At 41.8% G+C, this 23,521-nt stretch overlaps 6 protein-coding genes and 1 pseudogene across 6 annotated transcripts in view; 3 read left to right on the top strand and 4 right to left on the bottom strand.

Moving 5' to 3' along the window:
* The first annotated feature begins 189 nt into the window (after positions 1-189).
* LOC135655604 (photosystem I reaction center subunit IV, chloroplastic-like) lies at positions 190-1,098 on the top strand. Its single transcript, XM_065175755.1, has 3 exons — positions 190-532; positions 719-784; positions 872-1,098. The coding sequence occupies exons 1-3, from the start codon at positions 290-292 to the stop codon at positions 971-973; spliced, it is 411 nt and encodes a 136-aa protein (XP_065031827.1). The 5' UTR covers positions 190-289; the 3' UTR covers positions 974-1,098.
* A 4,005-nt stretch (positions 1,099-5,103) lies between these two features.
* LOC135655612 (histone-lysine N-methyltransferase family member SUVH9-like) lies at positions 5,104-7,148 on the top strand. The gene has a single exon (XM_065175767.1). The coding sequence runs from the start codon at positions 5,181-5,183 to the stop codon at positions 7,095-7,097; it is 1,917 nt and encodes a 638-aa protein (XP_065031839.1). The 5' UTR covers positions 5,104-5,180; the 3' UTR covers positions 7,098-7,148.
* A 4,191-nt stretch (positions 7,149-11,339) lies between these two features.
* On the bottom strand, positions 11,340-12,908 carry LOC135655613 (MDIS1-interacting receptor like kinase 2-like). Its single transcript, XM_065175768.1, has 2 exons — positions 11,894-12,908; positions 11,340-11,796 (listed from the first exon to the last, which is right to left on the bottom strand). The coding sequence occupies exons 1-2, from the start codon at positions 12,906-12,908 to the stop codon at positions 11,444-11,446; spliced, it is 1,368 nt and encodes a 455-aa protein (XP_065031840.1). The 3' UTR covers positions 11,340-11,443.
* Positions 12,909-13,057: 149 nt separating this feature from the next.
* Positions 13,058-14,807, bottom strand: LOC135655602 (probable leucine-rich repeat receptor-like protein kinase At1g35710). Its single transcript, XM_065175752.1, has 2 exons — positions 13,164-14,807; positions 13,058-13,096 (listed from the first exon to the last, which is right to left on the bottom strand). Exons 1-2 carry the CDS (start codon positions 14,805-14,807, stop codon positions 13,058-13,060), a joined length of 1,683 nt encoding a protein of 560 aa, XP_065031824.1.
* A 1,211-nt stretch (positions 14,808-16,018) lies between these two features.
* On the top strand, positions 16,019-17,766 carry LOC135655595 (GDSL esterase/lipase At5g33370-like). Its single transcript, XM_065175746.1, has 5 exons — positions 16,019-16,401; positions 16,488-16,615; positions 16,688-16,930; positions 17,011-17,266; positions 17,356-17,766. Exons 1-5 carry the CDS (start codon positions 16,164-16,166, stop codon positions 17,586-17,588), a joined length of 1,098 nt encoding a protein of 365 aa, XP_065031818.1. The 5' UTR covers positions 16,019-16,163; the 3' UTR covers positions 17,589-17,766.
* A 48-nt stretch (positions 17,767-17,814) lies between these two features.
* LOC135655601 (subtilisin-like protease SBT1.2) lies at positions 17,815-20,129 on the bottom strand (annotated as a pseudogene).
* A 3,212-nt stretch (positions 20,130-23,341) lies between these two features.
* The window catches only part of LOC135655599 (transcription factor MYB59-like), a 930-nt gene continuing 750 nt past the window's right edge, over positions 23,342-23,521 (bottom strand). The window contains exon 3 of the mRNA XM_065175749.1: positions 23,342-23,521. This exon is cut by the window's right edge and continues 292 nt beyond it. Within this exon, the coding sequence (XP_065031821.1) occupies positions 23,474-23,521 (48 nt within the window). The 3' untranslated portion in view covers positions 23,342-23,473.

Genomic DNA, 23,521 nt, shown 5'->3' with positions numbered 1-23,521 from the left:
TCTCAGTTGGATGCACATGGGCTGATTTGATCCAAGCCGGCCAAGACCGGCCCAAGCTACGGGCAGATGATGTTATCCAGATTGGTCGGATAAGGTGCCACGCGTCATGATCCCAATGGAGGGAATCAAATCCTTTACAGCTCCTGGTGGAGAAAATTCTGCTTCGATTTGAGGTCATCTGCAGCTTCTTCTTCTTCGCGACAGCGCTGCTGCGTTAAAGGTTTGGAAAGAGAGGGAGAGAGAAGAGAGAGAGAGAGAGCTCGAGGAGGTTCCCATTTTGTCATATATCATGGCAACCTCCGGCTTGGCCTCGGCTGCTTCGAGCTTCGTGCTCGCCTCCAGCCTTCCTACCGCTGCCATCAACACACCCTCGCGTGTCAGCTTCGTTACCTTCTCCAGGCCAAGTAGAAAGTTGGTGGTTCGAGCCGAAGAGGCGGCGGCTCCGCCACCGCCACCCCCGGCAGAAGCGGGAGAGAAGGCAGTTGCCAAGCCTCCGCCGCCGCCACCAATCGGTCCAAAGAGAGGCGCGAAGGTATGGAAATATATGTACCGGTAGATTACTTTCAGATATATCAAACACATACAGTAAACATATTAACTTGCTTAGTGTTCTGCCATGAATAATGAAGCTACTCTCTGCACGAGCAATTGTTTTATCTGAATCGTAAGCTTCTCCAGTGTAAGATAGTGTGATTTTAGACGGCACTGTTCTTCCCAGGTGAAGATTCTGCGAAAGGAATCCTACTGGTACAAAGGCATTGGATCGGTTGTGACTGTGGACCAGGTACTCACTCTCTCTGCCTGTGGCTACTCTTCAATAGATCAGTTTAGGTTGTCTCCCTTCGGTTCTTGACATCTTGACCTTCTTCAGGATCCCAAGACTCGTTATCCCGTCGTGGTTCGATTCAACAAGGTGAACTATGCCGGCGTCTCGACCAACAACTACGCTTTGGATGAAATCCAGGAAGTGTAATCAGTGACACTGCTGCTTGTGCTTTGCTAAGAATGATTTGATGGAGTCTCATGTCTGTATAATACATGTTTATGCAAACTCTTGTACTTAAGTTTCTTAAGGTTTCGATCCAGTTTAGCTTCAAATGACTCCTTATCTGGTAGATCAACATTTATACATATTTTTTTGTGTCAATCAATCATAATAAGTCATCTCAAACAAAATATCTCATATGATCAAGTCCAAGTTCTCCTGCATATTCCCATGGAATGCTGTTCTACTGAAACATCCTCAAGTGGATAAAGCTGAACAATGCCAGAAATCAATAACAAGAAAAACTATAAAGACCATACTGTTTTATTCTCTTCTTTTAGACTATTTCCAGGTCTAGGGAACTATTCTGCTTCCAGATCATATTAGCTTGAACTCCAACAAGAGGATAAATCTTTCTACCACCAAAGTAGTCCCTCTTTTGCCTAATCTTATGCATCTTAGCATGTAAAATGCTTTTAGTTGTTATGATTGATAAGTATTTTTAAGATTTTTAAAGTCTGATATCCTAAGAGAACAAAAAATCTTACCACAAGAAAAAGATCTCAAGAACTAAGAAATTATGAAAATTAAAATTTAATACTTCTTTAAATATTATATATATATATATATATATATATATATATATATATATATATATATCTAGATTTAGATCGGGGAAGAACAAAGTGATCAAAATATTTTGGATAATTTTAGATTTCTCTCTAGGATATTCATAGAATGTACTCGCTAGAGTTTCTAAAGAGTATATAAAGGGATTTATACTTTAATAAAAAGAATTTAATTTTTTTAAATTAATTTTATATAAAAAAATTGATCTTCCATGTGAATATAAATGATGAATACTGAATCGCATTAATCTTTTTTAGATTTTAAGTTATTCTCTCTTGCCTCATGAGTTTTTAGATCCTAATACCTCTTCCCTTCGTTTATCCAAATTTATCCTTTACTTTTTTTTTTTTCCCTTTCACTCTACTTTCTTCAAACATTTAGAATTATAGTCTTAGACTATTTAGGTTTTCTAATTTTTTTCTCAAAAATTTTCTCTAACTATTTATTTTGATAGATTGGTCCCATGATCTCTTTGCAATCTACACAATGATATCTTTCGTCTTGTAATGTTTTAGATTGGATTCAGGTATTTAAACTCGGTCCGAATGAGACAGGAATTTCATATATTTCTTGGATAGTCTCGTTGAATAAATAAATAATATTTTTATTAAAAAAAAACTTTTATCACTAATATTAATTATTTCATATCTTTTAAGTTTATCAATTTATTATCCAAATTTTTGTGTTTAATGAAATTAACTATCTTCAGACAAGTAATAAAATCTACCTTTATTGGCTTCTTAAAGACTCTTCAATAACCTTCCTACAAGAATCACTATTATTTCTTAACATTTAAGGAAGTGTGTCAAATAGTTAATTAGTTAATAGATAAGTCTTAGGTTCAATGTAATGAAAAATTTTAAAATAAAAAATATTTAACTTAACATTATAAATAGAAAATCATATTTTTATTGATAAAGATTATTTTTAAAAGATAAGTGATGAAGACATCATATGATGACATAAGACCTTATTATCAACGACAAGATATTTAGCTCGTTGACATCTTCTATAAATGCCATTTTATTTTATGTTACAAATTAATTAATATAATTATATCTTAATATTTAAACTAGCATTATAAATCGAGAATCAAAAGGATAAATGATGAAGACACAACATGATCCAAGGCGTTGCTATCAACAATAAGATGCTTAGCCAGCTGACATATTCTATTTAACATGGAAATTATATGTAGTTATATAGATTAGTGATTCTTTAATAAGTATGATGTTCCTGCTTTCGCATGCACCTCATAAATTAGTGATTCTTTAGTAGGCTCATAACTTTATTCGAAAATTTATTATCTATATAAATAAATAAAAAAGTGGTATTGAATGTTACAATTTTCCTTTATTTTACATAATAGGACAAGAAGGTTCTGAAAGATAAGAACCACAAAAATAACCAATAATAATAATGAAAAATATGGGAATAGCCATCTTATATTTGTATATCTCACAATCCTCATCAATTCTCTTTTAACCTTTGTAGACGAAGAAAATTATAATAGTACTTAAAATGTTTATTATCTTCACTATAATGTAATAATCAAAATATATTTGTATATTTGTATATTTGTAATAATCAAATATATTTGTATATTTGTATATCTCACAATCCGCATCATATTCTAAAATTTTAAGATATATAATGTAATAATCAAAATATTTATCAACTAAGCTAATCGATGCTATCATGTCAATATCGACCATATATAAAGAAGGATTATAAGACTGGAAAACAACTATAACTTCACATACATAGGTTACAATAGTCTAACTCTTAATTTTTAAGATTTTTTTTCTCTACCATTAGAAGTCTTCCAAATACCACTTATTATTTTTATTGTAGTTGTAGAAGTCTTTCCAAATTAGAATTTTTTTTATTGACCAAGCAAACTTTATAGCATTCTTACCCTCTTTTATTTTTTTCTTTCTCTCCCTCCACATAGGATTACCTCTTGCAATGAAAGTAAAACCGAGTTTCCACCTCTAAATCATTTAAATTTATGGCTCTTATGTACTCATCCTTATTATTATTATTATTATTATTTATTATTATTTATTATTATTATTATAAATCATATTCTCCTACTCCATAATTCCAAGAATTCTTTTTTGGATGGAACCCCTTGGGTATCTTGGTGAATGTGGTCTGCTCATAGGTATCACATGATCACTTAGTCAAGAAGATTATTATTTATAATATTTTTTATATTTTAAAATTATCTTTTCATGGATATAAATATACTTTTTTTTTCTCTTTTTCTCTTCGTCTTATTTCTTTTGCATATTTTATTTTTCTTCTTCTTTAAAGGATAGAATTGAGTGAATAAAAATACGATCGGAGTGCATGCTAAAGGGACACATCTTGGGGGTGGCTAATGATAGTTGGGGGGCAACAATCAATGACAAGAAATGTTGGGGAGCCTCGATGATAATTGGATGCACAAGCAATGATCATAGGAGAAGAAAGAAAATTAAATAAAATTAAAATTAGAAAGGTTATAAATAAATAAAAAAAATTATTTAAAAAAAATAAAAATTTTAATAGAAAAAGATTATAAATAGTAAGCTCTCGTATTCAATCGTTTTCGATTGAGTGTGATGATGATCGAAATATACATTTCATCCTAGACTCTCAACATAGAATTTTTTTAATCATTTTGGAGATGTTTTAAATCTAAGTTAACATGTCTCGTATTAGGGATTAATTTTTCTATTTTATTATATTTTGAGATATTTTAAGACTAATTTACCATGTTTTTCAATTGACTTTGTAAACATCTATAATTGCATTCATTTGTCAATATAACTCCACAAGTGGTGCCCAATTGACCTCAAAATATTATAATTAAATATAAATTATTATTAAGTAATTATTCTATTTATTTTAAAAATATTAATTTTATGGGCTCTTATACTCAATTTACATATGTTCTTCTTGACTAGTCTATTTAGATATGTAATAATAAAGACTTGTTTCCGAACCTCCATGATTTACAAAAACAAATACAGGATATAACTAATTATTAATTGATATTTCTATTTTTATTGATTTTAATATTTTTATAATCCAATTTGACACGTTTTCAGTTTGATCTTGCAATGAGAATAGTATAGTCTTATTACCAGTTTAACGGTTTGTTTATACTTCAAAATCATGAAAAGAATATATGATATAAAAATTATTTTATATCATAAAAGTAATTTTCATATGGTAGATGTAAAGATAAAATGATCTTTTCATATGGTTAGAAACGTTTTATAAAAAAAATAAAAATAATTTAAAAAAAGTATCTTAATTTTTTTTATATAAAATATATTTTTATTATCAATAATATAAATGTAAAATGATATTTTCATGTGATAAAAAAAACGTTTTCATAAGAATTTTTAAAAAATATTTCTTTTTCAAAAATTCATCTTAATTTTTATAAAAAAAAAAAAGGCGTCTCGATAAAAACATATAAAGTGAGGTTCTCTGCATATATTATCATCACTCGCTTGTCCGGGAACGTACGCAAGTCTCGAGGGCCCCAGTAGCTTCCGCCATTCCCACGATGGTTCCTCCGCCGCCGCCACCGCCACCGCTGCCTTCGCCGACTCCGTTTCAGGACCTCAATCTCTTCCCCATCGCGAAGCTCGAGCCAAAACCGGAGCCTGTCGATGGCTGCCCGTCTCAGCTCGAACCTCTCGGTCCGGCGGAACCGCTCCCTCCTCCCGACGCTAGCCCCGAAGAGGCCGCGCTCCTCCTTGACTACTTCCGCCGATCTCACCTCTTCGCCGCCGATGACGACCGCAGCCGCCACTGCTCCATCGTACCCGCCCCGGTGGCGCCTGCCTGCTCGTCCGCCATCGTCGCCGCCAAGAAGCGCAAGGCCCGGTCCGCAGAGATGGTCCGCGTCTCTGGCATCGGCCCTCGCGACCGGCTCTATTTCCGCGGTCTCGTCCGCCGGACCCGCATCACCTACGACTCCCTGCGTGCCCTCCTCCTCCTCCGCGACGAGGATCGAGGCGAGACCTTCCTCCGCGAGGAAGCCTTCGTGGCCGCCTGGGGCCGGCGGACCCGCCCCGACCTCAGGGCCGCCGCCCTCATGACCGATCGCGACCTCTGGCTCAACCGCGACCGGCGCATCATCGGATCCATCCCCGGGATCAGCGTCGGCGACGTCTTCTTCTTCCGGATGGAGCTATGCGTGGTCGGCCTGCACGGCCAGGTCCAGGCTGGCATCGATTACGTCCCAGCCAGCCGGAGCGCCAGTGGCGAGCCCGTTGCCACCAGCATCATCGTGTCCGGCGGTTATGAGGACGACGATGACAAGGGCGTCGTGCTCATCTACACCGGCCATGGTGGCCGTTCCCAGAACATGCAGCGGCACTGCGTCAACCAGAAGCTCGAAGGAGGGAATCTCGCACTGGAGCGCAGCATGAATTACGGTATTGAAATTCGGGTTATTCGTGGCATCAAGTTCGACGGGAGCCCCTCCGGAAGGGTTTATGTCTATGACGGGCTTTACAAGATTGTTGATTGCTGGATGGATGTCGGGAAGTCAGGTTTTACGGTGTACAAGTACAAGTTTCTAAGAATGGAAGGCCAAGAGGAGATGGGCAGTGAAATTCTTAAACTAGCTGATAAGTTGAAGGTGAATCCATTGAGCGTGAGACCGGTCGGGTATCTCAGCCTCGACATTTCAAGGGGGAAGGAGAATTTGCCTGTTTCTATTTTCAATGACATTGATGATGATCGAGATCCATTGATGTTTGAGTATCTCACTCGTCCCATTCTCCCTCCTGAGGCTTTTCAGGGAAAGGTGAAAGCAGATGATTGGAATGGGTGTGACTGCACTTTAAATTGCTCAGCCGGTTGCTATTGTGCGAAGAAGAATGGGGGTGACTTTGCTTATAATCGTGATGGGATCCTCTTGAGGGGAAAATCATTGATATATGAATGTGGCACCTTGTGCCGATGCCCGCCAACTTGTCCTAACCGGGTAAGCCAGAAGGGAGTCAGCCATCGGTTGGAGGTGTTCAGATCCATGGAGACAGGGTGGGGAGTTAGGTCGTTGGATTTGATTCGGGCTGGAACATTTATTTGTGAATTTAGTGGGATTGCAATCACCAAGGCACAGGCAGAGGTGCTTTCAAGAAATAATGAATGTTTGGTGAATCCGGGTCAGTTTCCAAGAAGGTGGACCGAGTGGGGAGACATTTCGGATATTTCACCTGATTATCTACTAGCTGACTCTCCTTCTATGCCTGATCTCAATTTTTCGATAGATGTTTCAAGAGCGAGGAATGTTGCCTGCTATCTCAGCCATAGCTCTTGTCCAAACGTGTTTGTGCAGTTTGTCCTTTTCGATCATAATGTGTCATATCCTCATGTTATGATATTTGCAGTGGAGAATATTCCTCCTTTAAGAGAGCTGAGCGTTGATTACGGGATTGGGGATGAAATTGTTGAGAGACTAACACTGTAGATAATGTATTATGTGTACGTGCTGAAAGTTCTGAGGCCATCAGGTTGTTCAGTTTGAGAATTGCCTTCAGGTGAACAGTTTTTGACCCTCTTGAATTTTCTGCAATTTTCATCTTTTTATCATTGTGCTGCATTTTCCTGCTATAGTTTTTGTCAAAACAAGTTGCACTTACATTGGAGTATCCCAATTCATGTTTGCAGGATACTTGAAAATATGTACATAACTTTTTTCTATTTTACTGTTATTTTGGTGAATATTATGCTACAAACCAAGGTTTGTAATTTCGTACCATACCGAAGATTCGAGTTTGGTACGATACGATATGAGTATACCGAACGATACATTTTGGCATACCGTTCGATATATATATATATATATATATATATAAAAGTGAAAAAACAAGCGACGTCACCTGGTGTTTCTGCTCGCGTGGGGAGAAGAAACCAAGGTTTCCTTCTCCCCACTTAAAACAGGGTGACGAGGCAACGTCACCTCGTGTTTTTGCCCGCGTGGGAGAAGGTTTCTTCTCCCCGCACAAAACAGGGCAATGAGGCGACGTCGCCTCATGTTTCTGCCCACATGGGGAGAAGAACCGTGCAAAACAAGGAGATGAGGTGATGTCGCCTTAATGTTTTGCCCGCGTGAGGAGAAGAAACCGAGGTTTCCTTCTCCCAACGACTCTCGGTTTCTTCTCCCTGTGACATCGTCGAGGCTTCTTCTCCCCGTGTGGATGAGAAGTCACCGACGACGCCGAAGCCTTGTCGTCTCAGACAAGGAGGAGGTGACATCTCATCTTTGGCATCCGACGAGGGAGGGCGGTGACGGATCGGGATCGTCGAGGGAGAGTGGTGCCGCATCTTCACGTTCTTCCTTTTCTTCTCCCTCTTCTTTCGACTAATACCACCTAGGAGCGGGCGGTGACGATCAAAATCGACCGTCACCGACCGATTTCAAATGGTAACGAGACGGAAACAACCCCAATCGACAGTACCGCCCAATAGTGGGCGGTCCGCGTACTGGTCTGCTGGTAGACCGGTACATTCCACCGGTACGAGCGGTATTATTCGAAATTAAAATCCTTGCTACAAACAGCAATGAAATTCTTTTCTTTGTGGAAAACGTTATCGAATATGACTTGTATATCAGTTTCCTTTAATGCATAGCTGCAGTCATATTTGAAAGACATGTACCTCGAACAGCAGTAGTAACTCCAGGATGTTTTCCTCCACTCTATATCCCAGTACAGGAAGCAACGTGTTTCAGTAAGTAAAGAATTCACTAATTACTTGTCACCTCTTGTTGTCCTGATGATAAGCTTACTCCCAGCTATTTGATCAACAAGATTGTTGACTACTCTGCTCTGCTTCTGATTTTCATCTCGTTTTCTCCATTCATATTCTTGTTACGTCTAAATTGGTTAATCATATATTTGAATTTTTCATGATAATCTCATTGGCACCTAGGTTAATTTCTTTCTAGGTGGTCTATACTAATGTCGAAAGAAAAGAATGCACTTCTATTGTTATGAAGGATAACTAATTTGAAATAAAATAAAAAATGAAATAAAATCATATTCAAGTTCATTGATTAGCTGGTTTCCTCGAGTTATTTGTACTTTGCTTGCTAATTATGAAGAAGTTAGTGCCACTTAATAATTTCTATTGACAAAGAAGTACAATACAAGATGTTTTAGGTTGTGATAAGAGATTTAGAAGCATGTGATAAAATAAAGATATAATGAGCTTATTGTTTAATTCTGAATGAATATGTCGTGAGCCAATAGTTTATGTCTAGTTAATGGTGGTGGAGAATGGAGAAAACATAATGATGCTGGTTGAAGGATGTTGTAATTAGTGGAAATATTTAATAAGGACTCAAAGATATAATGTGTTTTGTACATTTGGTATGTGGAAGTTGGAATTCAGCAGCTACTGATACTTGGATTGATATGATGTGTAGGTCTGAGAAAAATTGGTGGCCATGTGCTATGTCACAATGACTTGATTTGCAACCAAATACTCTCAGTTTCTTAGGTTGAAATCAAAGCCTGTTGGACCTTTTTACATGAGTTCTGAATGATCCCAACAAAATGCCTTGACAAGGGTTCTGCACAGCTAGATCGTGTTGTTCCTGTTCACAATTGCTTCTCTAGATCAACTCGTTATTTATAACATGTGGAAATGCATATACTTTCCCCTATATCATCATAGATATGTTGGGGTAAAAACTTGAAAAAGAGAATTAAATTTGATCCCTTTAACAAAAACTAAAGAGAATAAATTTTAGACATGATTCAAAGGCACATGTTTGTTGACCTGAGGAATGATTTCGTCCTTCATGCAAGTATATGGTTGAATCCATTCCCCAAGGATACGGCCGTTTCTTTATCTTCTACACACAATTGTAATTGTGAAGAAGTCGACTAGCTTCTTTCAATTTGAGCAGCAGAAAAGATAAGAGAGTTGAAAAAAGACATGTAGAAATCTTGAAGAGGATTTTCTAAGGAGAAGAATCGTCGTTGTCTTCAAAGAAGAATTTGCATTTTGTAAATCAAGCATCCTTTATATAGAAGAGTTAATATGTAACATCTTGCAATAATAATAATCCAAAGGGTTAATAATCAGTAAATCCAATTTAACATCTAAATTAATGGATGATCAAAGTAACAGATACAATTATAAAATGGTAAGAAAAGAAATAAAGAAAGAAAGAAAGTGAAAGGTAAATGGAAAAGAAATTTTGAGGTTTCTGTTTTTAAAAATAAAAACTGTAACAGGATCAACCCATCAGCATTGCTTTTTGTAGCTAATAGCAGAGGTCAGCATACTTGGTTGAAAAAGTTGACCATGGAGTCTCAAAGGTTCAAGGTAGCCATGACAAATTTCAGCATAATTATACTGTTGATGATGATGTAATACTATAAAGCTTTTCATGCTATTCTCTATCACTTATAACCAGTTTTGGAGCTAGGCATCTAAAGATTTGAGATCAAGGAAGGGGAGGGATACTGTTCGGTTCGGAAGAAGAAAGTGAAGCAAAGGCTCTTCTGCTCTTTTACAAAAGCATAACATCATTTAGCCTGAAAGTTTAGCCAAATGATGTATTTGTATAGGCATACAGTGTTTAAGTCCATAAAGTGAATCAGTCAAATTATTATGTTTATAACTTGTCTGCGTTGTAGTATTAACAATCCACATGCCAAATAAAGTGTACATCTGCAATGTATTGACACCGAAATGCTGTAAGCAACAATTGCCCTCCATCTTATAATGGGCATTTGATGTATTAATATTAATATTGTTGCTAAACAGTATTAGTTTAGATACCTACACTCAGCAACTGTATTACATTATACAACAAATTCTTTACATTTGTTTATGGAGGCAATTCTTGTTTCTGTTTTTGCTTGCAGTTCTGGCAAATCTGCCAGTTGAAGATTGTGCAAGACTAAGCAACCTTACATTTATCCTCATGGTTACTCGTGGAAGCTTACGATGACTCCTGAGCAAGCGGCTCTGATCATGTATCGTTTGTTGGCACATGCGGGAGCTGTACAGCTTACTTGGACACTCTGCTCCGGAGAAGATGGTCATGAGAGATCCAAGTGAGAGGTTATCTTCTCAACAGTGCCATGGGCACAGCAGAGATGAGGTACTGAGAACAGAGGTCAAGAAGCTCTTTTGGTGCAAGTCTTGGGCATTTGACTCTCTTGTCTTCAACCAGAGCCATCTCAAGTCAACTTAATCTAAATCCAGGGCTCGTTTGAATTGTACCAAACTCAATGTAAGTAAAGATAGCTAACTATGCAATCATTGCAGTGTCATGGAAATTCCAATCAAGCAGTGATACCTTCGATGACAAGCCTATTGACCTCCATGTGTTTGCCAGGATAATCCTGCTGATGGCCCCAGAAGTAGAATGGAGGAATGGACCATCAGTATGAACCTCCAAATCAAGTTCAGGCTTAAACTTGGTCGGGGGGGGGGGGGGGGGAGGGGTCGGGCAACTGCAGAGAAAATACAAATATTTTGCACTTGGTTTATCTGAGGTAATATTTTGTTGCATTTATTTTGGATCATACTTACATATGGTAAAACATGATAATAGATGAGACATGCACGGAATAAAAATGCCAAAGTTCCATGTGATCATGCAAAGTGATGCATTGTGATTGTAGTATAAAAATGACCCTTACAATGTATAACAAGGAATAAAAATCCCAAATCTTCCATGCAACTGACCCTTACAATGTATGATATACATGCAAAGCGAAGAAAATCTACATATATATGCTAGTATAAAAATGCCAAAGTTCTGTCATGCTTGCAATCTTCCAATGCTTTATTTCATGTGAACCTCATCAACTGATGCAATTGAACTGTGTGAAAAGGCTGCCGAGTAGCTTCAACCTTGCCAGCATCAAGTGCTTGAGATACATGTTGCATGCTTGGTCGAGACTGTGGTCTGATGCTGATGCATTGTAGCGCAAGCTTTGCAGCCAACATCACAGCATTTGATTCCTCCGGTGTTGGGAGTGGGATACGTTGGTCCAGTAGATCCATGAGCAATATACTTTGACCATCTGATGGCCAAGCGGAGATGAGCTCCCCAGGATGCCTCCCTTGCAGCACTTCCAGAATCACCACGCCAAAGCTATACACATCATGCTTCTCGGTGATCTTCATGGTGTAAGAAAGCTCTGCAGCATGATCAGAAGAGAAGATTCAGGTAGCCACATCGTATCTTAGACAACATGCTCAGCAGAAAATTAAGATGTTCTTATTGGGATTTTTTACCTGGTGCCATGTATCCGGGTGTGCCTGCATGCTCACTCCAATTCGACGAATCCGGATTCACTGACCTTGCAATGCCAAAGTCTGCAACACGAGCCTTGAGCTCTGAATCCAGCAGAATGTTCTTGCTCGATTTGTCTCGGTGCACGACAGGCGGACTGCAATCATGGTGCATGTAGGACAAAGCATCGGCCACATCCTTGATGAGGCATACTCTCTTACTCCAGTCCAGTTCGGTGGCTACTTCTTCACTGCTCAGAATGGTCGATAAGTTGCCCTTCTCAATGTAGTCATAGATGAGAAACATGCACCGAGCATGAGAGCAGAAGCCATAAAATCTCACGATGTTACGATGCCGTATCTTGGTCAGGGCCTCAATCTCACTCCTGAATCCTCTCTCATCGTCTAAAGAATGAAGCTTCTTAACAGCTACTACCTGGCCTGTACGGATCTGTGCTTTGTAGACACTGCTGTATCCTCCCACCCCAATACAGTACTTCTCATCAAAGTTTTCTGTGGCTTCAACGATTTCATCATACAGAACCTTTCCATCAAAATCCAATGCAGAAAGTAGATCCTTAGCGGAGGCTTCCGTGTTGTTTTCCTTCAGATTTTTCCGTCGAACGCGGAGTGTAATGATCAATCCGAGTAGAATCACGAGGAAAAGAAGCACCACTGGAGGAAGCACACTTGCAAGAACTATTTTGCGGCGCTTGTTTGAACCATGGCGGCTTGCAGGTTGTGGACATGGAGATAAATGAAGCACTTTGCCGCACAAGCCTTTGTTGTGCTCAAACCATTCTACCTGCGCATTCTGCAAGAATCGATTCTCAGGAATTGGCCCTTCCAAGTTGTTGTACGACACATCAAAGGTTAACAAGCTTTGCATGTCACTGTAGCTCGATGGAAGGGAACCGGAAAGTCCATTATGAGAGAGGTTCAGGTTTTCCAGCTTATCAAGCCTGCCAATGTCACTTGGGATGGTCCCTGTGAGAGAATTATGACTGAGGTCAAGCATCTCTTGGATGTTCACTAGCCTCCCAATCTCCAGAGGAATGCTTCCATTCAGCTCATTTGCACTCAACCTCAGGTCAAGGAGTTGAAGGCACTGCCCTATTTGCATGGGTATGGTCTCAGTAAGGTGGTTGTTAGAGAGATCAAGAGTGGCTAAGCTAGACAAGTTTCCGATATCTGATGGTATTCTCCCTGACAATAGGTTATTGCTTAGATTCAGATTCAGCAGCAAGGTTAAACCACCCAGTTGCTTTGGCACCTCTCTAACTATCTGATTAGAAGATAGATCAAGTGATGCCAACTGAGTTATGTTGCCAAACTGGGGAGGTATTCTTCCTGTGATCATGTTGCCTGACATGTGCAGAGTGGCCAAGTTTGGACACTTGACCCAGTTCGTCGAGAGTTCGCCGGAGAATCTATTGTCGCTTAGATCAATAAAGTCCAGATTAGGGTACACTCCAAAGACTTGGGAGACATCACCTGTGAGATGGTTATTGCTCAGTTGAAGCCTTACCAGACTGGTGCAGTTCCTCAAGCTTCTCGATATCGGACCATCGAAATGGTTTTCATTCGCGCTGAAATACTCGAGTTTTCCTCCCTTGCATACATCTGGAGGTAAAGGGCCTGAGAAGTCGTTGCTACTCAACTGCAGCTGAGAGATGTTGGTGAGGTTCGCTAGTTCTTGAGGCAAAGAACCTGAGAGCTGATTCTGGAAGATCTCCAGGTCTGTCAGCCTCGTCAGGTTGCCAAAAGATGGGGGAACCAGACCAGATAACTGATTCTTGGAGACTACCAGATCTTCCAGGCTCAGCAAATTTCCTAGTGCATGAGGAATGGTTTCTGAGAGTTGATTAAAGCTCAATGACAAAGATTTAAGCATGGACAGTCTCCCAAGAACTGGTGGTATTGGCCCAGATAGCTCGTTCATGTAGATGTACAGAGTCTCTACATTTGTTAGGTTCCCTAAACTAGAAGGGATGGTGCCTGTTAAGAGATTCTCTGACAGCCTGAGATCCTCCATGTTGACCAGATTGCCGAATTCATGAGGAATTGGACCATTGATGCCGTTGTTGAGGAGGTACAGGAGTTTGAGCTGTGACAAGTTTCCAAGGCAAGAAGGAATGGGACCAGACAAAGTGTTATGGTAGAGAGAGATGGAGTTTATCTTTGTTAGATTGGCTATAGATGGAGGAATAGAGCCTGTCAGGTTATTGGTGTTCAGATTTAGCACAACCAGGTTCGTAAGCTCACCAACTTGATGTGGTATGGAGCCACTTAATCGATTCTTGTAGAGACGAAGAACACGAAGGTTGGATAAGTACCGGATCTCGTCGGGAATGGTTCCAGTGAGTCGATTGAATTGAAGCTGTAGGTGTGTCAGCCTGGTCCAGTTGGCGAGGGCCGCCGATGAGAGTTTGCCACCCACTTGGTTGGCAGAAAGGTCGAGCTTCACGAGGCCGGAGAGGACTGCCAGTGAGGCAGGGAGCTCGCCGGAGAAGCGATTGTGGGAGAGGTCGAGATCGGCGAGGCTGGAGAGGTTGGCGATGGCGGCGGGGATGGCGCCGAAGAGCGAGTTGCGGCGGAGGCGGAGGACGGTCAGGGATCGGAGGGCGGTGAAGTCGAGTGTGTCGAGCGTGCCGGCCAGGCCAGCTCGCAGGACGCTCACGTTGGTGACTAGCCCATTGGTGCACGTGATCCCAAACCAGTGGCATGGGCTGGCGGTGGTGGTGTTGTGTGTGTCAATGTTCCAGGACCGCAGAGCTCTTGGTGTTGGGCGTCGGAGAGAGGATTTCCAGTGGAGGAGAGCATGTGCTTGGGACGTTGGAGAAGCTTGAGCCAGTGGGAGAGCTAGGAGAAGGGAGAGCAACAGGTGCAGGAAAGCAAGAAACGACGGGGACTCCATTGTAGCTAAGCTCTGTGGTCTGTGTGGTGCAAGAGGGAGTTCTCAGCAGCTTATGAAGACAAGGTGAGGTGCTGCTGCCGGTGCAAACTGCAACAGATTCCTCCAGTTCAGATGACGTGCACTCGAAGTCCATGGAAGAAAGACCATGGAAGACGACTCATCTGACTTCACAGTCTTCCAAATGACGTAACGTGACTCCCGTCCGATGAATGAGTCGGAACTGAAATGGCGGGCCTTTGGAAGATGGTATAACACGGAATTGGAGTGTTAGTCGGGCCGTAGCTGATCATACCATGGACTGATCAGTCTGAACGTGACGCATATAATTCATTTAATGGGTCAATAAGATTTGTCATGTCACCATATAATTCATTTTTCTCATATGTTTTAACAATCTTTCTTTAATTTGTTAGTTACTGCTGCACATCATATTAGCATTTACCTGTTTTTGCTCATAAGATATTTATTGCTTTTCAGGTGATTTGTTCTGCTCGATCAATGGACTGATGAAGTTTCACACGAAACAAGAAGCCATTGTTGTAGAGTCCACAATTTACTTCAGGCAAAATGTAGTAAACTTTGTAGGTCAATAAATCTAAGTTCACAAAGGTAAGTGAAGGTTACAAATCATAGTAAGAAGATTAATCCATGAGACAAGCAGCCGAAGAATTCTCATCAGAATGACAGTAGAATTTGCACCGTAGTTTGAATTCAAAAGGGTGAATTAGCTTACTGTGGACCAAATCAACAAGCTTTCATCTGCATCATCTTCCCTGCAGTTAATGGTGTCATCTTCCTCAGCACATAAATGGCAGTATCTTCCACAGTAATTCCTTTCAGATGTAACCCTTTTGGTAGGTGCTCTAGTTAATACCCTGAATGCTTCTGCAAATCCTCTCTCACCAACCTATTTACTCACTCCACCAACTTTTCCATGGCATCCTCTTCCACACCTTCTTCAATGCTGAGGTTAATGGATTATGCTCTGCTTTTATTTCAAGCTCTCGACGGATTGGATGAGCTCAACTTGTTGCAGTCTTATTCTAATATCATTGATCTGATGCTGCATAGCATGGAATTTTCTGAGTTCTCGTGATCATTTTGACACCAAAAGAAAGAATATTCTTGTGATCAGATTGGCTGAGCTCTTGTGATCGACCAACCTTTTTGGAAGGTGTAGAAGAAAGAATATTCAGGATAATTGTTGATTTATTGCAGTGGTCCTCATTCCCTGTGGAAGGCCGCCTTATATATGGCCACCCCTTTAGGCCTCGATGCGTGCATGTATCGATCTCTCCATCACATCCTCGAGTCACCGGGACTGTTCCATCCGACACCGCAAGCTTTCTCACGACCATGAGCGAGCCGTTGCTTCTCTTCGCTTATGTCACCTTCGTCGCGGTCTTTGGGAGCTCCTCGACATCTTCGGAGGCCCGCGCCTTCTTCGTCTTCGGTGATTCCCTCGTCGACAGTGGCAACAACAACTACTTGGCGACCACTGCTCGAGCTGACACCATTCCTTACGGCATCGATTCCCCGTCTCACCGGCCGACAGGGAGATTCTCCAATGGCCGTAACATAGCTGACGTTATGAGTGAAGTGTTCCCGTCTGCAACTCCCACGTACTTGTGAGTGAAACATCATCGTGACAGCCTAACAGTCGTAGCATGCATGTCTCAGGTGAACAACTTGGAGGTGAACCCACGCTGCCTTACCTCAGCCCCGAGCTGCGAGGGGAGAAGCTGCTTGTTGGCGCCAACTTCGCGTCGGCGGGGGTTGGGATTCTAGACGACACCGGGATCCAATTCGTAAGGCGATCGATCTTTGCAGGTTAAGTTTAGTGGCGACTTCTCCGTACCGATGCGAGCATTTACCTGCAGGCAAACGTCATTAGAATCAGCAAGCAGCTGCAATATTTTGAGGAGTACCAGGAGAAACTGAGTGCTCTGGTAGGTCGATCGCAGGCGAGGAAGATAGTGAGCCACGGGCTGGTGATGATCACCCTCGGGGGCAATGATTTCGTCAACAACTACTACTTGGTCCCCCTTTCTCTGCGATCTCGCCAGTTTTCTCTGCCCGACTTCGTACGCTATCTGATACTCGAGTACAGGAAAGTTCTCGTGGTAGGATTTCTCTCCATGGATGTTGCGATCTCTTCTTCTTGCTCCAATTCAGTAAAGTTCTCTGTTCCCAACTTCTGCAGAGGCTGTACGAGTTGGGGGCTCGTTTGATCCTCGTCACCGGGACCGGGCCACTCGGTTGCGTCCCAGCCGAGCTCGCCTTGAGGAGAAGTCTGAGCGGCGATTGCGATCCCGAGCTCCAAAGAGCGGCAAATATGTTCAACATGCTGTTGTTCGACTTGGTGAGGGAACTCAACCTCGAAATCGGCTATGTTAGCTTCATAGCAGCCAACGCCTTCAACATGCACATGAACTACATTACGTCTCCGCAGGTCTACGGTAAATGCCATGACCAGCATTTCTCGACACCTTCCTCGCAAACTGAAGCAACATGAACAATGACCATCTCTGCCACCAAACCTGCGCAGGTTTCATCACGTCGAAGGTCGCGTGCTGTGGGCAAGGACTTTACAATGGCGTCGGGCTCTGCACTGCGGTATCCAAGCTCTGTGAAGATCGAGACGCGTACGCCTTCTGGGACGCGTTCCATCCTACAGAGAAAGCCTGCAGGATTATAGTGAGGGAGATTTTGAGTGGTTCCGAGGAGTACATGCATCCCATGAACTTGAGCACCATCTTAGCTAGGGATGCCACAGTTTAGCCTACGATGAACTGTGAGCAGGATAAGCATTTGTATCAGGGAACAATGTTAGATATGGAGTATTAGCTACTCTTCTTTGCGGATTAGCTGATGAACATGCAAGGTTGATATGGTGATGCATAAAAAATTGTTGTATGTTAAGAGTAAAGCGACTATTTTGAGTCCAAACCTGCATAACAGAGGAAATTTATTCCAATAAATTAGATTGATATCAGACATTTTTCTTCGTTATACAGTAAAGTCTTCGATTTGATTCGGACCTTTCAAGTTGTCTTTGTGAAACAATCCTCAAAGATCGAAGCCCACTGGGGAAGACGCATCCTTATGCTTCCCAGCTCACAGAGATTGGCCTTCTCATCTTGCACTTCCTTCGGCCACTATGCACCCACACCAGTTGCCCTTCTGCAAAACTTCCTTCGTCGGACACGCCCTTCCACGACTCGAACACGACCGCGTAGCTTTTGATCTCCTTGATTTCTCCAAATGTCAATCATGTCCGGCTTGAGCACCGATGGGCTCGACGGCCGGCGCCCTTGACTGGATCCTCGTCCCTCCGTAGATCAGCTTGGCCACCGGCCGGTCGGTGGAGTTGAGGTAGCTCTTCAGAAGCAGGGATTGTTTGTAGCCTATCAATGTGGCCGGCAGGACGTGGACGTCGACGGAGTCGTCCTGCTGGTTTACCTCAGAGTTGGCTTGGTCGACGAGGGTAATAATAACGTCGACTCTGGGTCACGCGGATCGAGGAGACGCATGGGCCATCTGCCTCGGTCTGACCTATCGGCGTCGGGCCGAGTTAGACCAAAACGCCGACCGAGACACGTCGTCATCTTGCAAGAGTCTGGTCCTCCACGAAACCCCAACGCCGGAGTCATATGCCTTCCTAGGTACAGTCCTGCTCCTTGCGAGCAGGCACATCAACAACGGTGACTTGCCCTATAAAAACCCTCGCATTTGGAACGAGGAGGGGAAAAAAGGAAAAGGGGGAGAAAACCTCCTAAGATTATCAACTGATTTGATCATTGGAGGGGTTGGATCGAGCTCTCCCGACCCGACCTGTATGCAAGGACGAAGACGGAGCGCCTCCCACCACGAGCCCAGGCGAGGAGTTCCCTCGCGAAAGAAACAATTGTCTTGTCAAGACCGGACCAATGTAGTCGGCTACCTCAGCACTCTCAAGGGCAATCCCGAAAGATCTCCGTTCATTTGGACCAAAACCCAACCGTGTTGGTCCCGAGACCGTGGCTTCAAGTTGTTAACACTGCCAGCACCATGCCGGCCCGCCGGCTTATCTCACAGCCTCGCCCTTCTCGGCTCTCCCGTTGACTCCTCGGTCGCAGACCACCATCTTCCCACGGATTCTTGCCTCAGAAAGGGATCCCTTGAGGCAGAACTGGGCAACCGTCTCCCCACCGGACTCGTAGACGAGCTCCGGCTCCTTCCCGCCACTTTTTAAATAGTGGTTTCCCGGGTACATGGACTCGCCATAGAGGGCACGGCCATTGCCCATACCGACGAACGCCGGGAACCGCCGGTCCAGCGTGCTCGCACTCACCGTGATGATCCAGGGAGCCTCATTGGCCACGGAGCTCGGCACGGGCCCGTTGTTTCCGGCTGCACAGACGACGGTGACGCCCCTCTCTGTCGCCCGGAGCCTACCGATCGCGATGCTGTCCTCGGAGAATGGGATCGGGAAGCCGCCGACGGAGAGGGAGAGGACGTCGACCCCGTCCCTGATGGCGTCGTCCATCCCCGCGACGATGTCGGGTCTATAGAACCCGTTGAACCAGCAGACCTCGTAGACGGTAATGTGGGCAACGGGGACCATCCCCTGCGCCACGCCGGTGCTGATACCGAGGACGCTTGCTCCTGGAATCACAGATCCGGCGGCAGTCGACGCTGTGTGGGTGCCATGCCCATGCGCATCACGCTGGGACACGTACTCCAGCATGGATACCGGCGCCGGCTTCTCCGGGTGGTTGATGCTATGGCCTTCAGAGAACAACCGAGCACCGATCAGCTTCCGGTTGCAGCTCGAAGAATTAAGTCCTACCCCGCCCGGTAAACGGCTTTCCACCGCCTTGGCACCGGCGGCATCCTGTCGTCACGGAAGCTTGGCGGCATCCTGTCGCCACACACCAGTGTCGAGTACTCCGATGATGGTTCCTCTGCCGAACCTTGACCTGGACCAAGCACCACTCGTCGCCAAGCTCAACCCCAAGAAGGTGTAATAGTACGTAGTAAGCAGCTCGAGCCGGCGGTCGGAGCGGACCGAGGCGACTCCAGGCAACGCTCTCAACGCCGCCACTTCATCCTCTCTCAGACTGGCCGCGAAGCTTTGAAGAGCGGTGTGGTACGAGTACAAAAGCCGACAAGAAGCATCATTCTCCTTCGCCAAGAGGATTGTTCACTGCAGGAAGGACAGGTGCCATTGCAGCCCTGGTCCAGAAAGCAGCAGCAGCAGCAGCAGAAGCACAATTAACCATATCCGGTGGGTGAAGTTGCCAACGTGAGTAAGAACAGGCAGAAGGCAGCGGATTCCATGGACGGAGCACAGATCGTGCTCCTTACCGCAGTAGAATGTGGTGGTGAAGCCCGAGAACGACAAACGGCTCTCCTCGTCGCAAAGTGAAGGACATGAGGGGCAGGTCGGTGCTGAGACGTCACGCGAGGTCTGCCGGTGGGAGTTATTGCCGTGTTCTTCGCTGTGGCCGCTTCAGAGAAGGACGGGGGAGGGAATGCTTACCGCGTTTCACTGCAGCGCACTGTATGGGTTCGAACATTGACATCAAAGTCTGTCTTGTCGCGTCTCTCTTCTGCCCTCAGAAGACTTGTGCTTATGTGAGCATTGAATGAGGGAAAAGAATAGGATTCCTCTTTGGTGATCCCTTTCATTTGATGGTTCCTCACAAGATTGTTTCTTTCTTTCTCTGCAGCTATCTCTGCTTTCAACTTTGGAAGAAGATTTGGATTGCTCGACTCAGTTTCACAGGAGAGTTATGAATTTTCTCGAGCTTTTTAGTGTCTTTCTTTCAACAAGATTTTGATGGAAATGATTATTATGTGTTTTCAGATAAGCTAAAAGAAGAACATGATCAAAATTGAGGAAAACCAGAGGATCATGATGGAAATAGAAGAAACCAGAGGACAAGATTCTGATTGCATAGTGATTATGATTGAAGAAGGACTTTAGATCAAGAATATCTTTTTTGGTGTAAGCTAATTTATTAGTATAAAGGTATTATTTTTACATCCTAATACAAAGATTCAATGATGCATAATCATGAAACATAGTAAATATTATTTGATTATTTTTTTCATGATAAAGAATTTTCTCTCGACTTAAAATTAATGTTTTACGATAAGATAGATCGAATTCATAAATAGCTGTTATGGCTTTATGAGAGTGTATTATAACAATATGGGAGAAGGTGAGAATGAGTTTTTTAAAGCTTTCAAAATTATCTTTTAATTAAATTTAAGAGAGGATGGCGGAGAATATAATAATTTCTTTTGATTAGCATTGGGAGCATTAGTCGATTTCAAATAGTTGAATAAAATAAATTAGATTAATATCTATGTATTTGTATTCCTTCTAAATAAATTATTTACCATCATCTATGGCTGCTTTACTTTACATTTGGCTACATGAAGAATATGATTCCTTACCAAAAATTGGATAATGTTATCAAATAAATCATCCTAATGGGTAGAAGCAACTTAGCTTGGCACCAAGAATATGATTCCTCACCAACATTTGGGTGGTGTTTGTTTTTTTATCATTGGTTGGCTATAACTTCTAATCATGGTAAAATGAGTCGAAATTGATGACTTCGATGATGATAGATTACATATTACATAGGTTATTATTAAAGTAAAATTATGAATTATAGTATCTGAATCTCACACACATTAAATTATAAATAATATGTCAATAGAAATATTAATAGAAGTACAAATAATATACGTAAATCATTTATCGTATTTATAAAATATAAACATCTCAAATGGATAACTTTAGTTTTGAGTCTGTCACAAATTTATTGTCAAAAGATGAATAGGTTTTACGAAAGATCATAGAAATATTACATGAGATTATTGATCCCCTATGTGAAGTTGATTAATATTTCATGAGATTGTTGACTCCACTTTAGCATATACGTAGGAAGATGGTATAAGTATAATGGTTTCAAAAAATTAATAATGAATTGGTATGAAATTGATCGATTCAATCCAAAATTGTAACCCTTTACTTATTAAATCGTGATTCAAACCATTATATATGACCCAACATTTTTTATTCTTAGTATTGTGATACTATTCTTTTAATTCACCTTTCTTTCATTTGATACACGTGAATATTTTTAATAAATAAAAATATTAATTTGTTTACATCTTTCATATGTAGCAAATGAGTCAATCAAATATTTTTGTGTTTTAGTGCTACCACATGATTATGGGTTCATAATGAACCAAGAATAATCCAAAAAAAAATTATTTTTACTTTTTTTTTCTTCATCTATGCACCCACGTCGTAACTATTTATTATATATATTATTTATTTATTCGTACGAAATGATCCGTGGTTATTATAGATTGTTAGTATGAAGGATGATGTCCTCCCTAAATTAAATAATAATGGTTTTTCATGTTCTTTATTTTTTTCTAACTTTCTTATATTTAAATTTACGAGTCGATTATGTCTCATTCAATTGAATCAAATTTATCTTTCTTTAATTGCGAGTGCAACTCTTTTTTATTGCTAATAATTTTATATGTTTAAATGATGTTCGAGAGACTATAATGCTGCTCTTCAGTATCGATTTGACGGCACACTTTAGCTACTTGATTCCTTTCTCTCCATAATTGCCACACTAAACACCACCATATCTTTATTACCACATTTGCCAAAAGAATCATCGGGAATATCTTTCTATTAACAACTTGATGCCATGGATCGAGAGTGAAATCGTCGATATAGGTTAGTCTTATTTCAATGGTGTGAAATCATCTAAGTGAGTCTTCTCGAGGGAGGGATAGAGTTATCGAGATTGAGCAAGGGCCGATGAGGGCAACTCTGAAGTTATTCCGATGTTGAGCTGGAGTAAATTCAATTTCTATCATGATCTTGTATAATAGGTCGATGTTACGAGGGATTCCCAACTCGACTTTGCCGATGTTTAAGTTAGTCGATAGAGAATTGATTCTATATATGGTGGGGTTTTTTTGAGATCGGTCTCCTCTTTTAAGTGTTGGGGATTAATTTTTATACTTACAGAGTCAATACAAGGGAACTACGGCTCCGAGGGTCGTTCGTACCTCTTGCGATGCATTCATGCGTGCAGTCGTAAAACCTCCTGCAACGCAAGTCAACCTATCCAAAACTCCTGTAGCACAGCGCTGATCCATACCACCCCGGGTGGTACGAGAATGGTAAGGGATGACTAAGAGAGTGTCGACCGCCAACCCAACCTGTCTCTCCCACATGAGACAGGTGTCGCGTTGTCCTCCCCGTCAGCTCCCTGGTGGCTATCGGTCGACGACCTAAGGTTGGAATTCTTCTTATCACTAATTAATATCATTATTAACATGTTATATTGTCATTAATTTTCCTTATCTATGTAAATAAATAAATAAATACACACACACATATATATATATATATATATATATATATATATATATATATATATATATATAGAGAGAGAGAGAGAGAGAGAGAGAAGAGAAACAAATAGATGTAGATACACGCTATATGCTCATCTAAATGGGTTTCTTCCTTCACCAACATGACATGCTAAGCCTGTCCAAGTTCACTCACTTTACATTCATCTCAGGAGGACGTAAGGACGTCAACATCTTGCACTTGATGATTGCCGGCATGCACGTCATATATCGAGGTGCCACAATCCACCCCATGAGACTTCTTCTTCTCT

This window comes from Musa acuminata, unplaced genomic scaffold, assembly GCF_036884655.1.
Source record: "Musa acuminata AAA Group cultivar baxijiao unplaced genomic scaffold, Cavendish_Baxijiao_AAA HiC_scaffold_117, whole genome shotgun sequence".
Lineage (NCBI taxonomy): Eukaryota > Viridiplantae > Streptophyta > Magnoliopsida > Zingiberales > Musaceae > Musa > Musa acuminata.
This window is presented reverse-complemented; position numbering and strand designations above follow the sequence as displayed.

Bases quoted from the DNA above. Each gene is read 5' to 3' on its own strand.
- LOC135655613 (XM_065175768.1), bottom strand. From the start codon at position 12,908: ATGCTTGACCTCAGTCATAATTCTCTCACAGGGACCATCCCAAGTGAC. The intron at 11,797-11,893 runs GTAAAAAATCCC...ATCATGCTGCAG, and splicing joins ACCCGGATACATGGCACCAG to AGCTTTCTTACACCATGAAG.
- LOC135655595 (XM_065175746.1), top strand. From the start codon at position 16,164: ATGAGCGAGCCGTTGCTTCTCTTCGCTTATGTCACCTTCGTCGCGGTC. The intron at 16,402-16,487 runs GTGAAGTGTTCC...TGCATGTCTCAG, and splicing joins TAACATAGCTGACGTTATGA to GTGAACAACTTGGAGGTGAA. The intron at 17,267-17,355 runs GTAAATGCCATG...AAACCTGCGCAG, and splicing joins TACGTCTCCGCAGGTCTACG to GTTTCATCACGTCGAAGGTC.
- LOC135655602 (XM_065175752.1), bottom strand. From the start codon at position 14,807: ATGGAGTCCCCGTCGTTTCTTGCTTTCCTGCACCTGTTGCTCTCCCTT. The intron at 13,097-13,163 runs GTGCCAAAGCAA...ACCTATTGTCAG, and splicing joins CTAATCAGATAGTTAGAGAG to GGAGAATACCATCAGATATC.
- LOC135655604 (XM_065175755.1), top strand. From the start codon at position 290: ATGGCAACCTCCGGCTTGGCCTCGGCTGCTTCGAGCTTCGTGCTCGCC. The intron at 533-718 runs GTATGGAAATAT...TGTTCTTCCCAG, and splicing joins GTCCAAAGAGAGGCGCGAAG to GTGAAGATTCTGCGAAAGGA. The intron at 785-871 runs GTACTCACTCTC...GACCTTCTTCAG, and splicing joins CGGTTGTGACTGTGGACCAG to GATCCCAAGACTCGTTATCC.
- LOC135655612 (XM_065175767.1), top strand. From the start codon at position 5,181: ATGGTTCCTCCGCCGCCGCCACCGCCACCGCTGCCTTCGCCGACTCCG.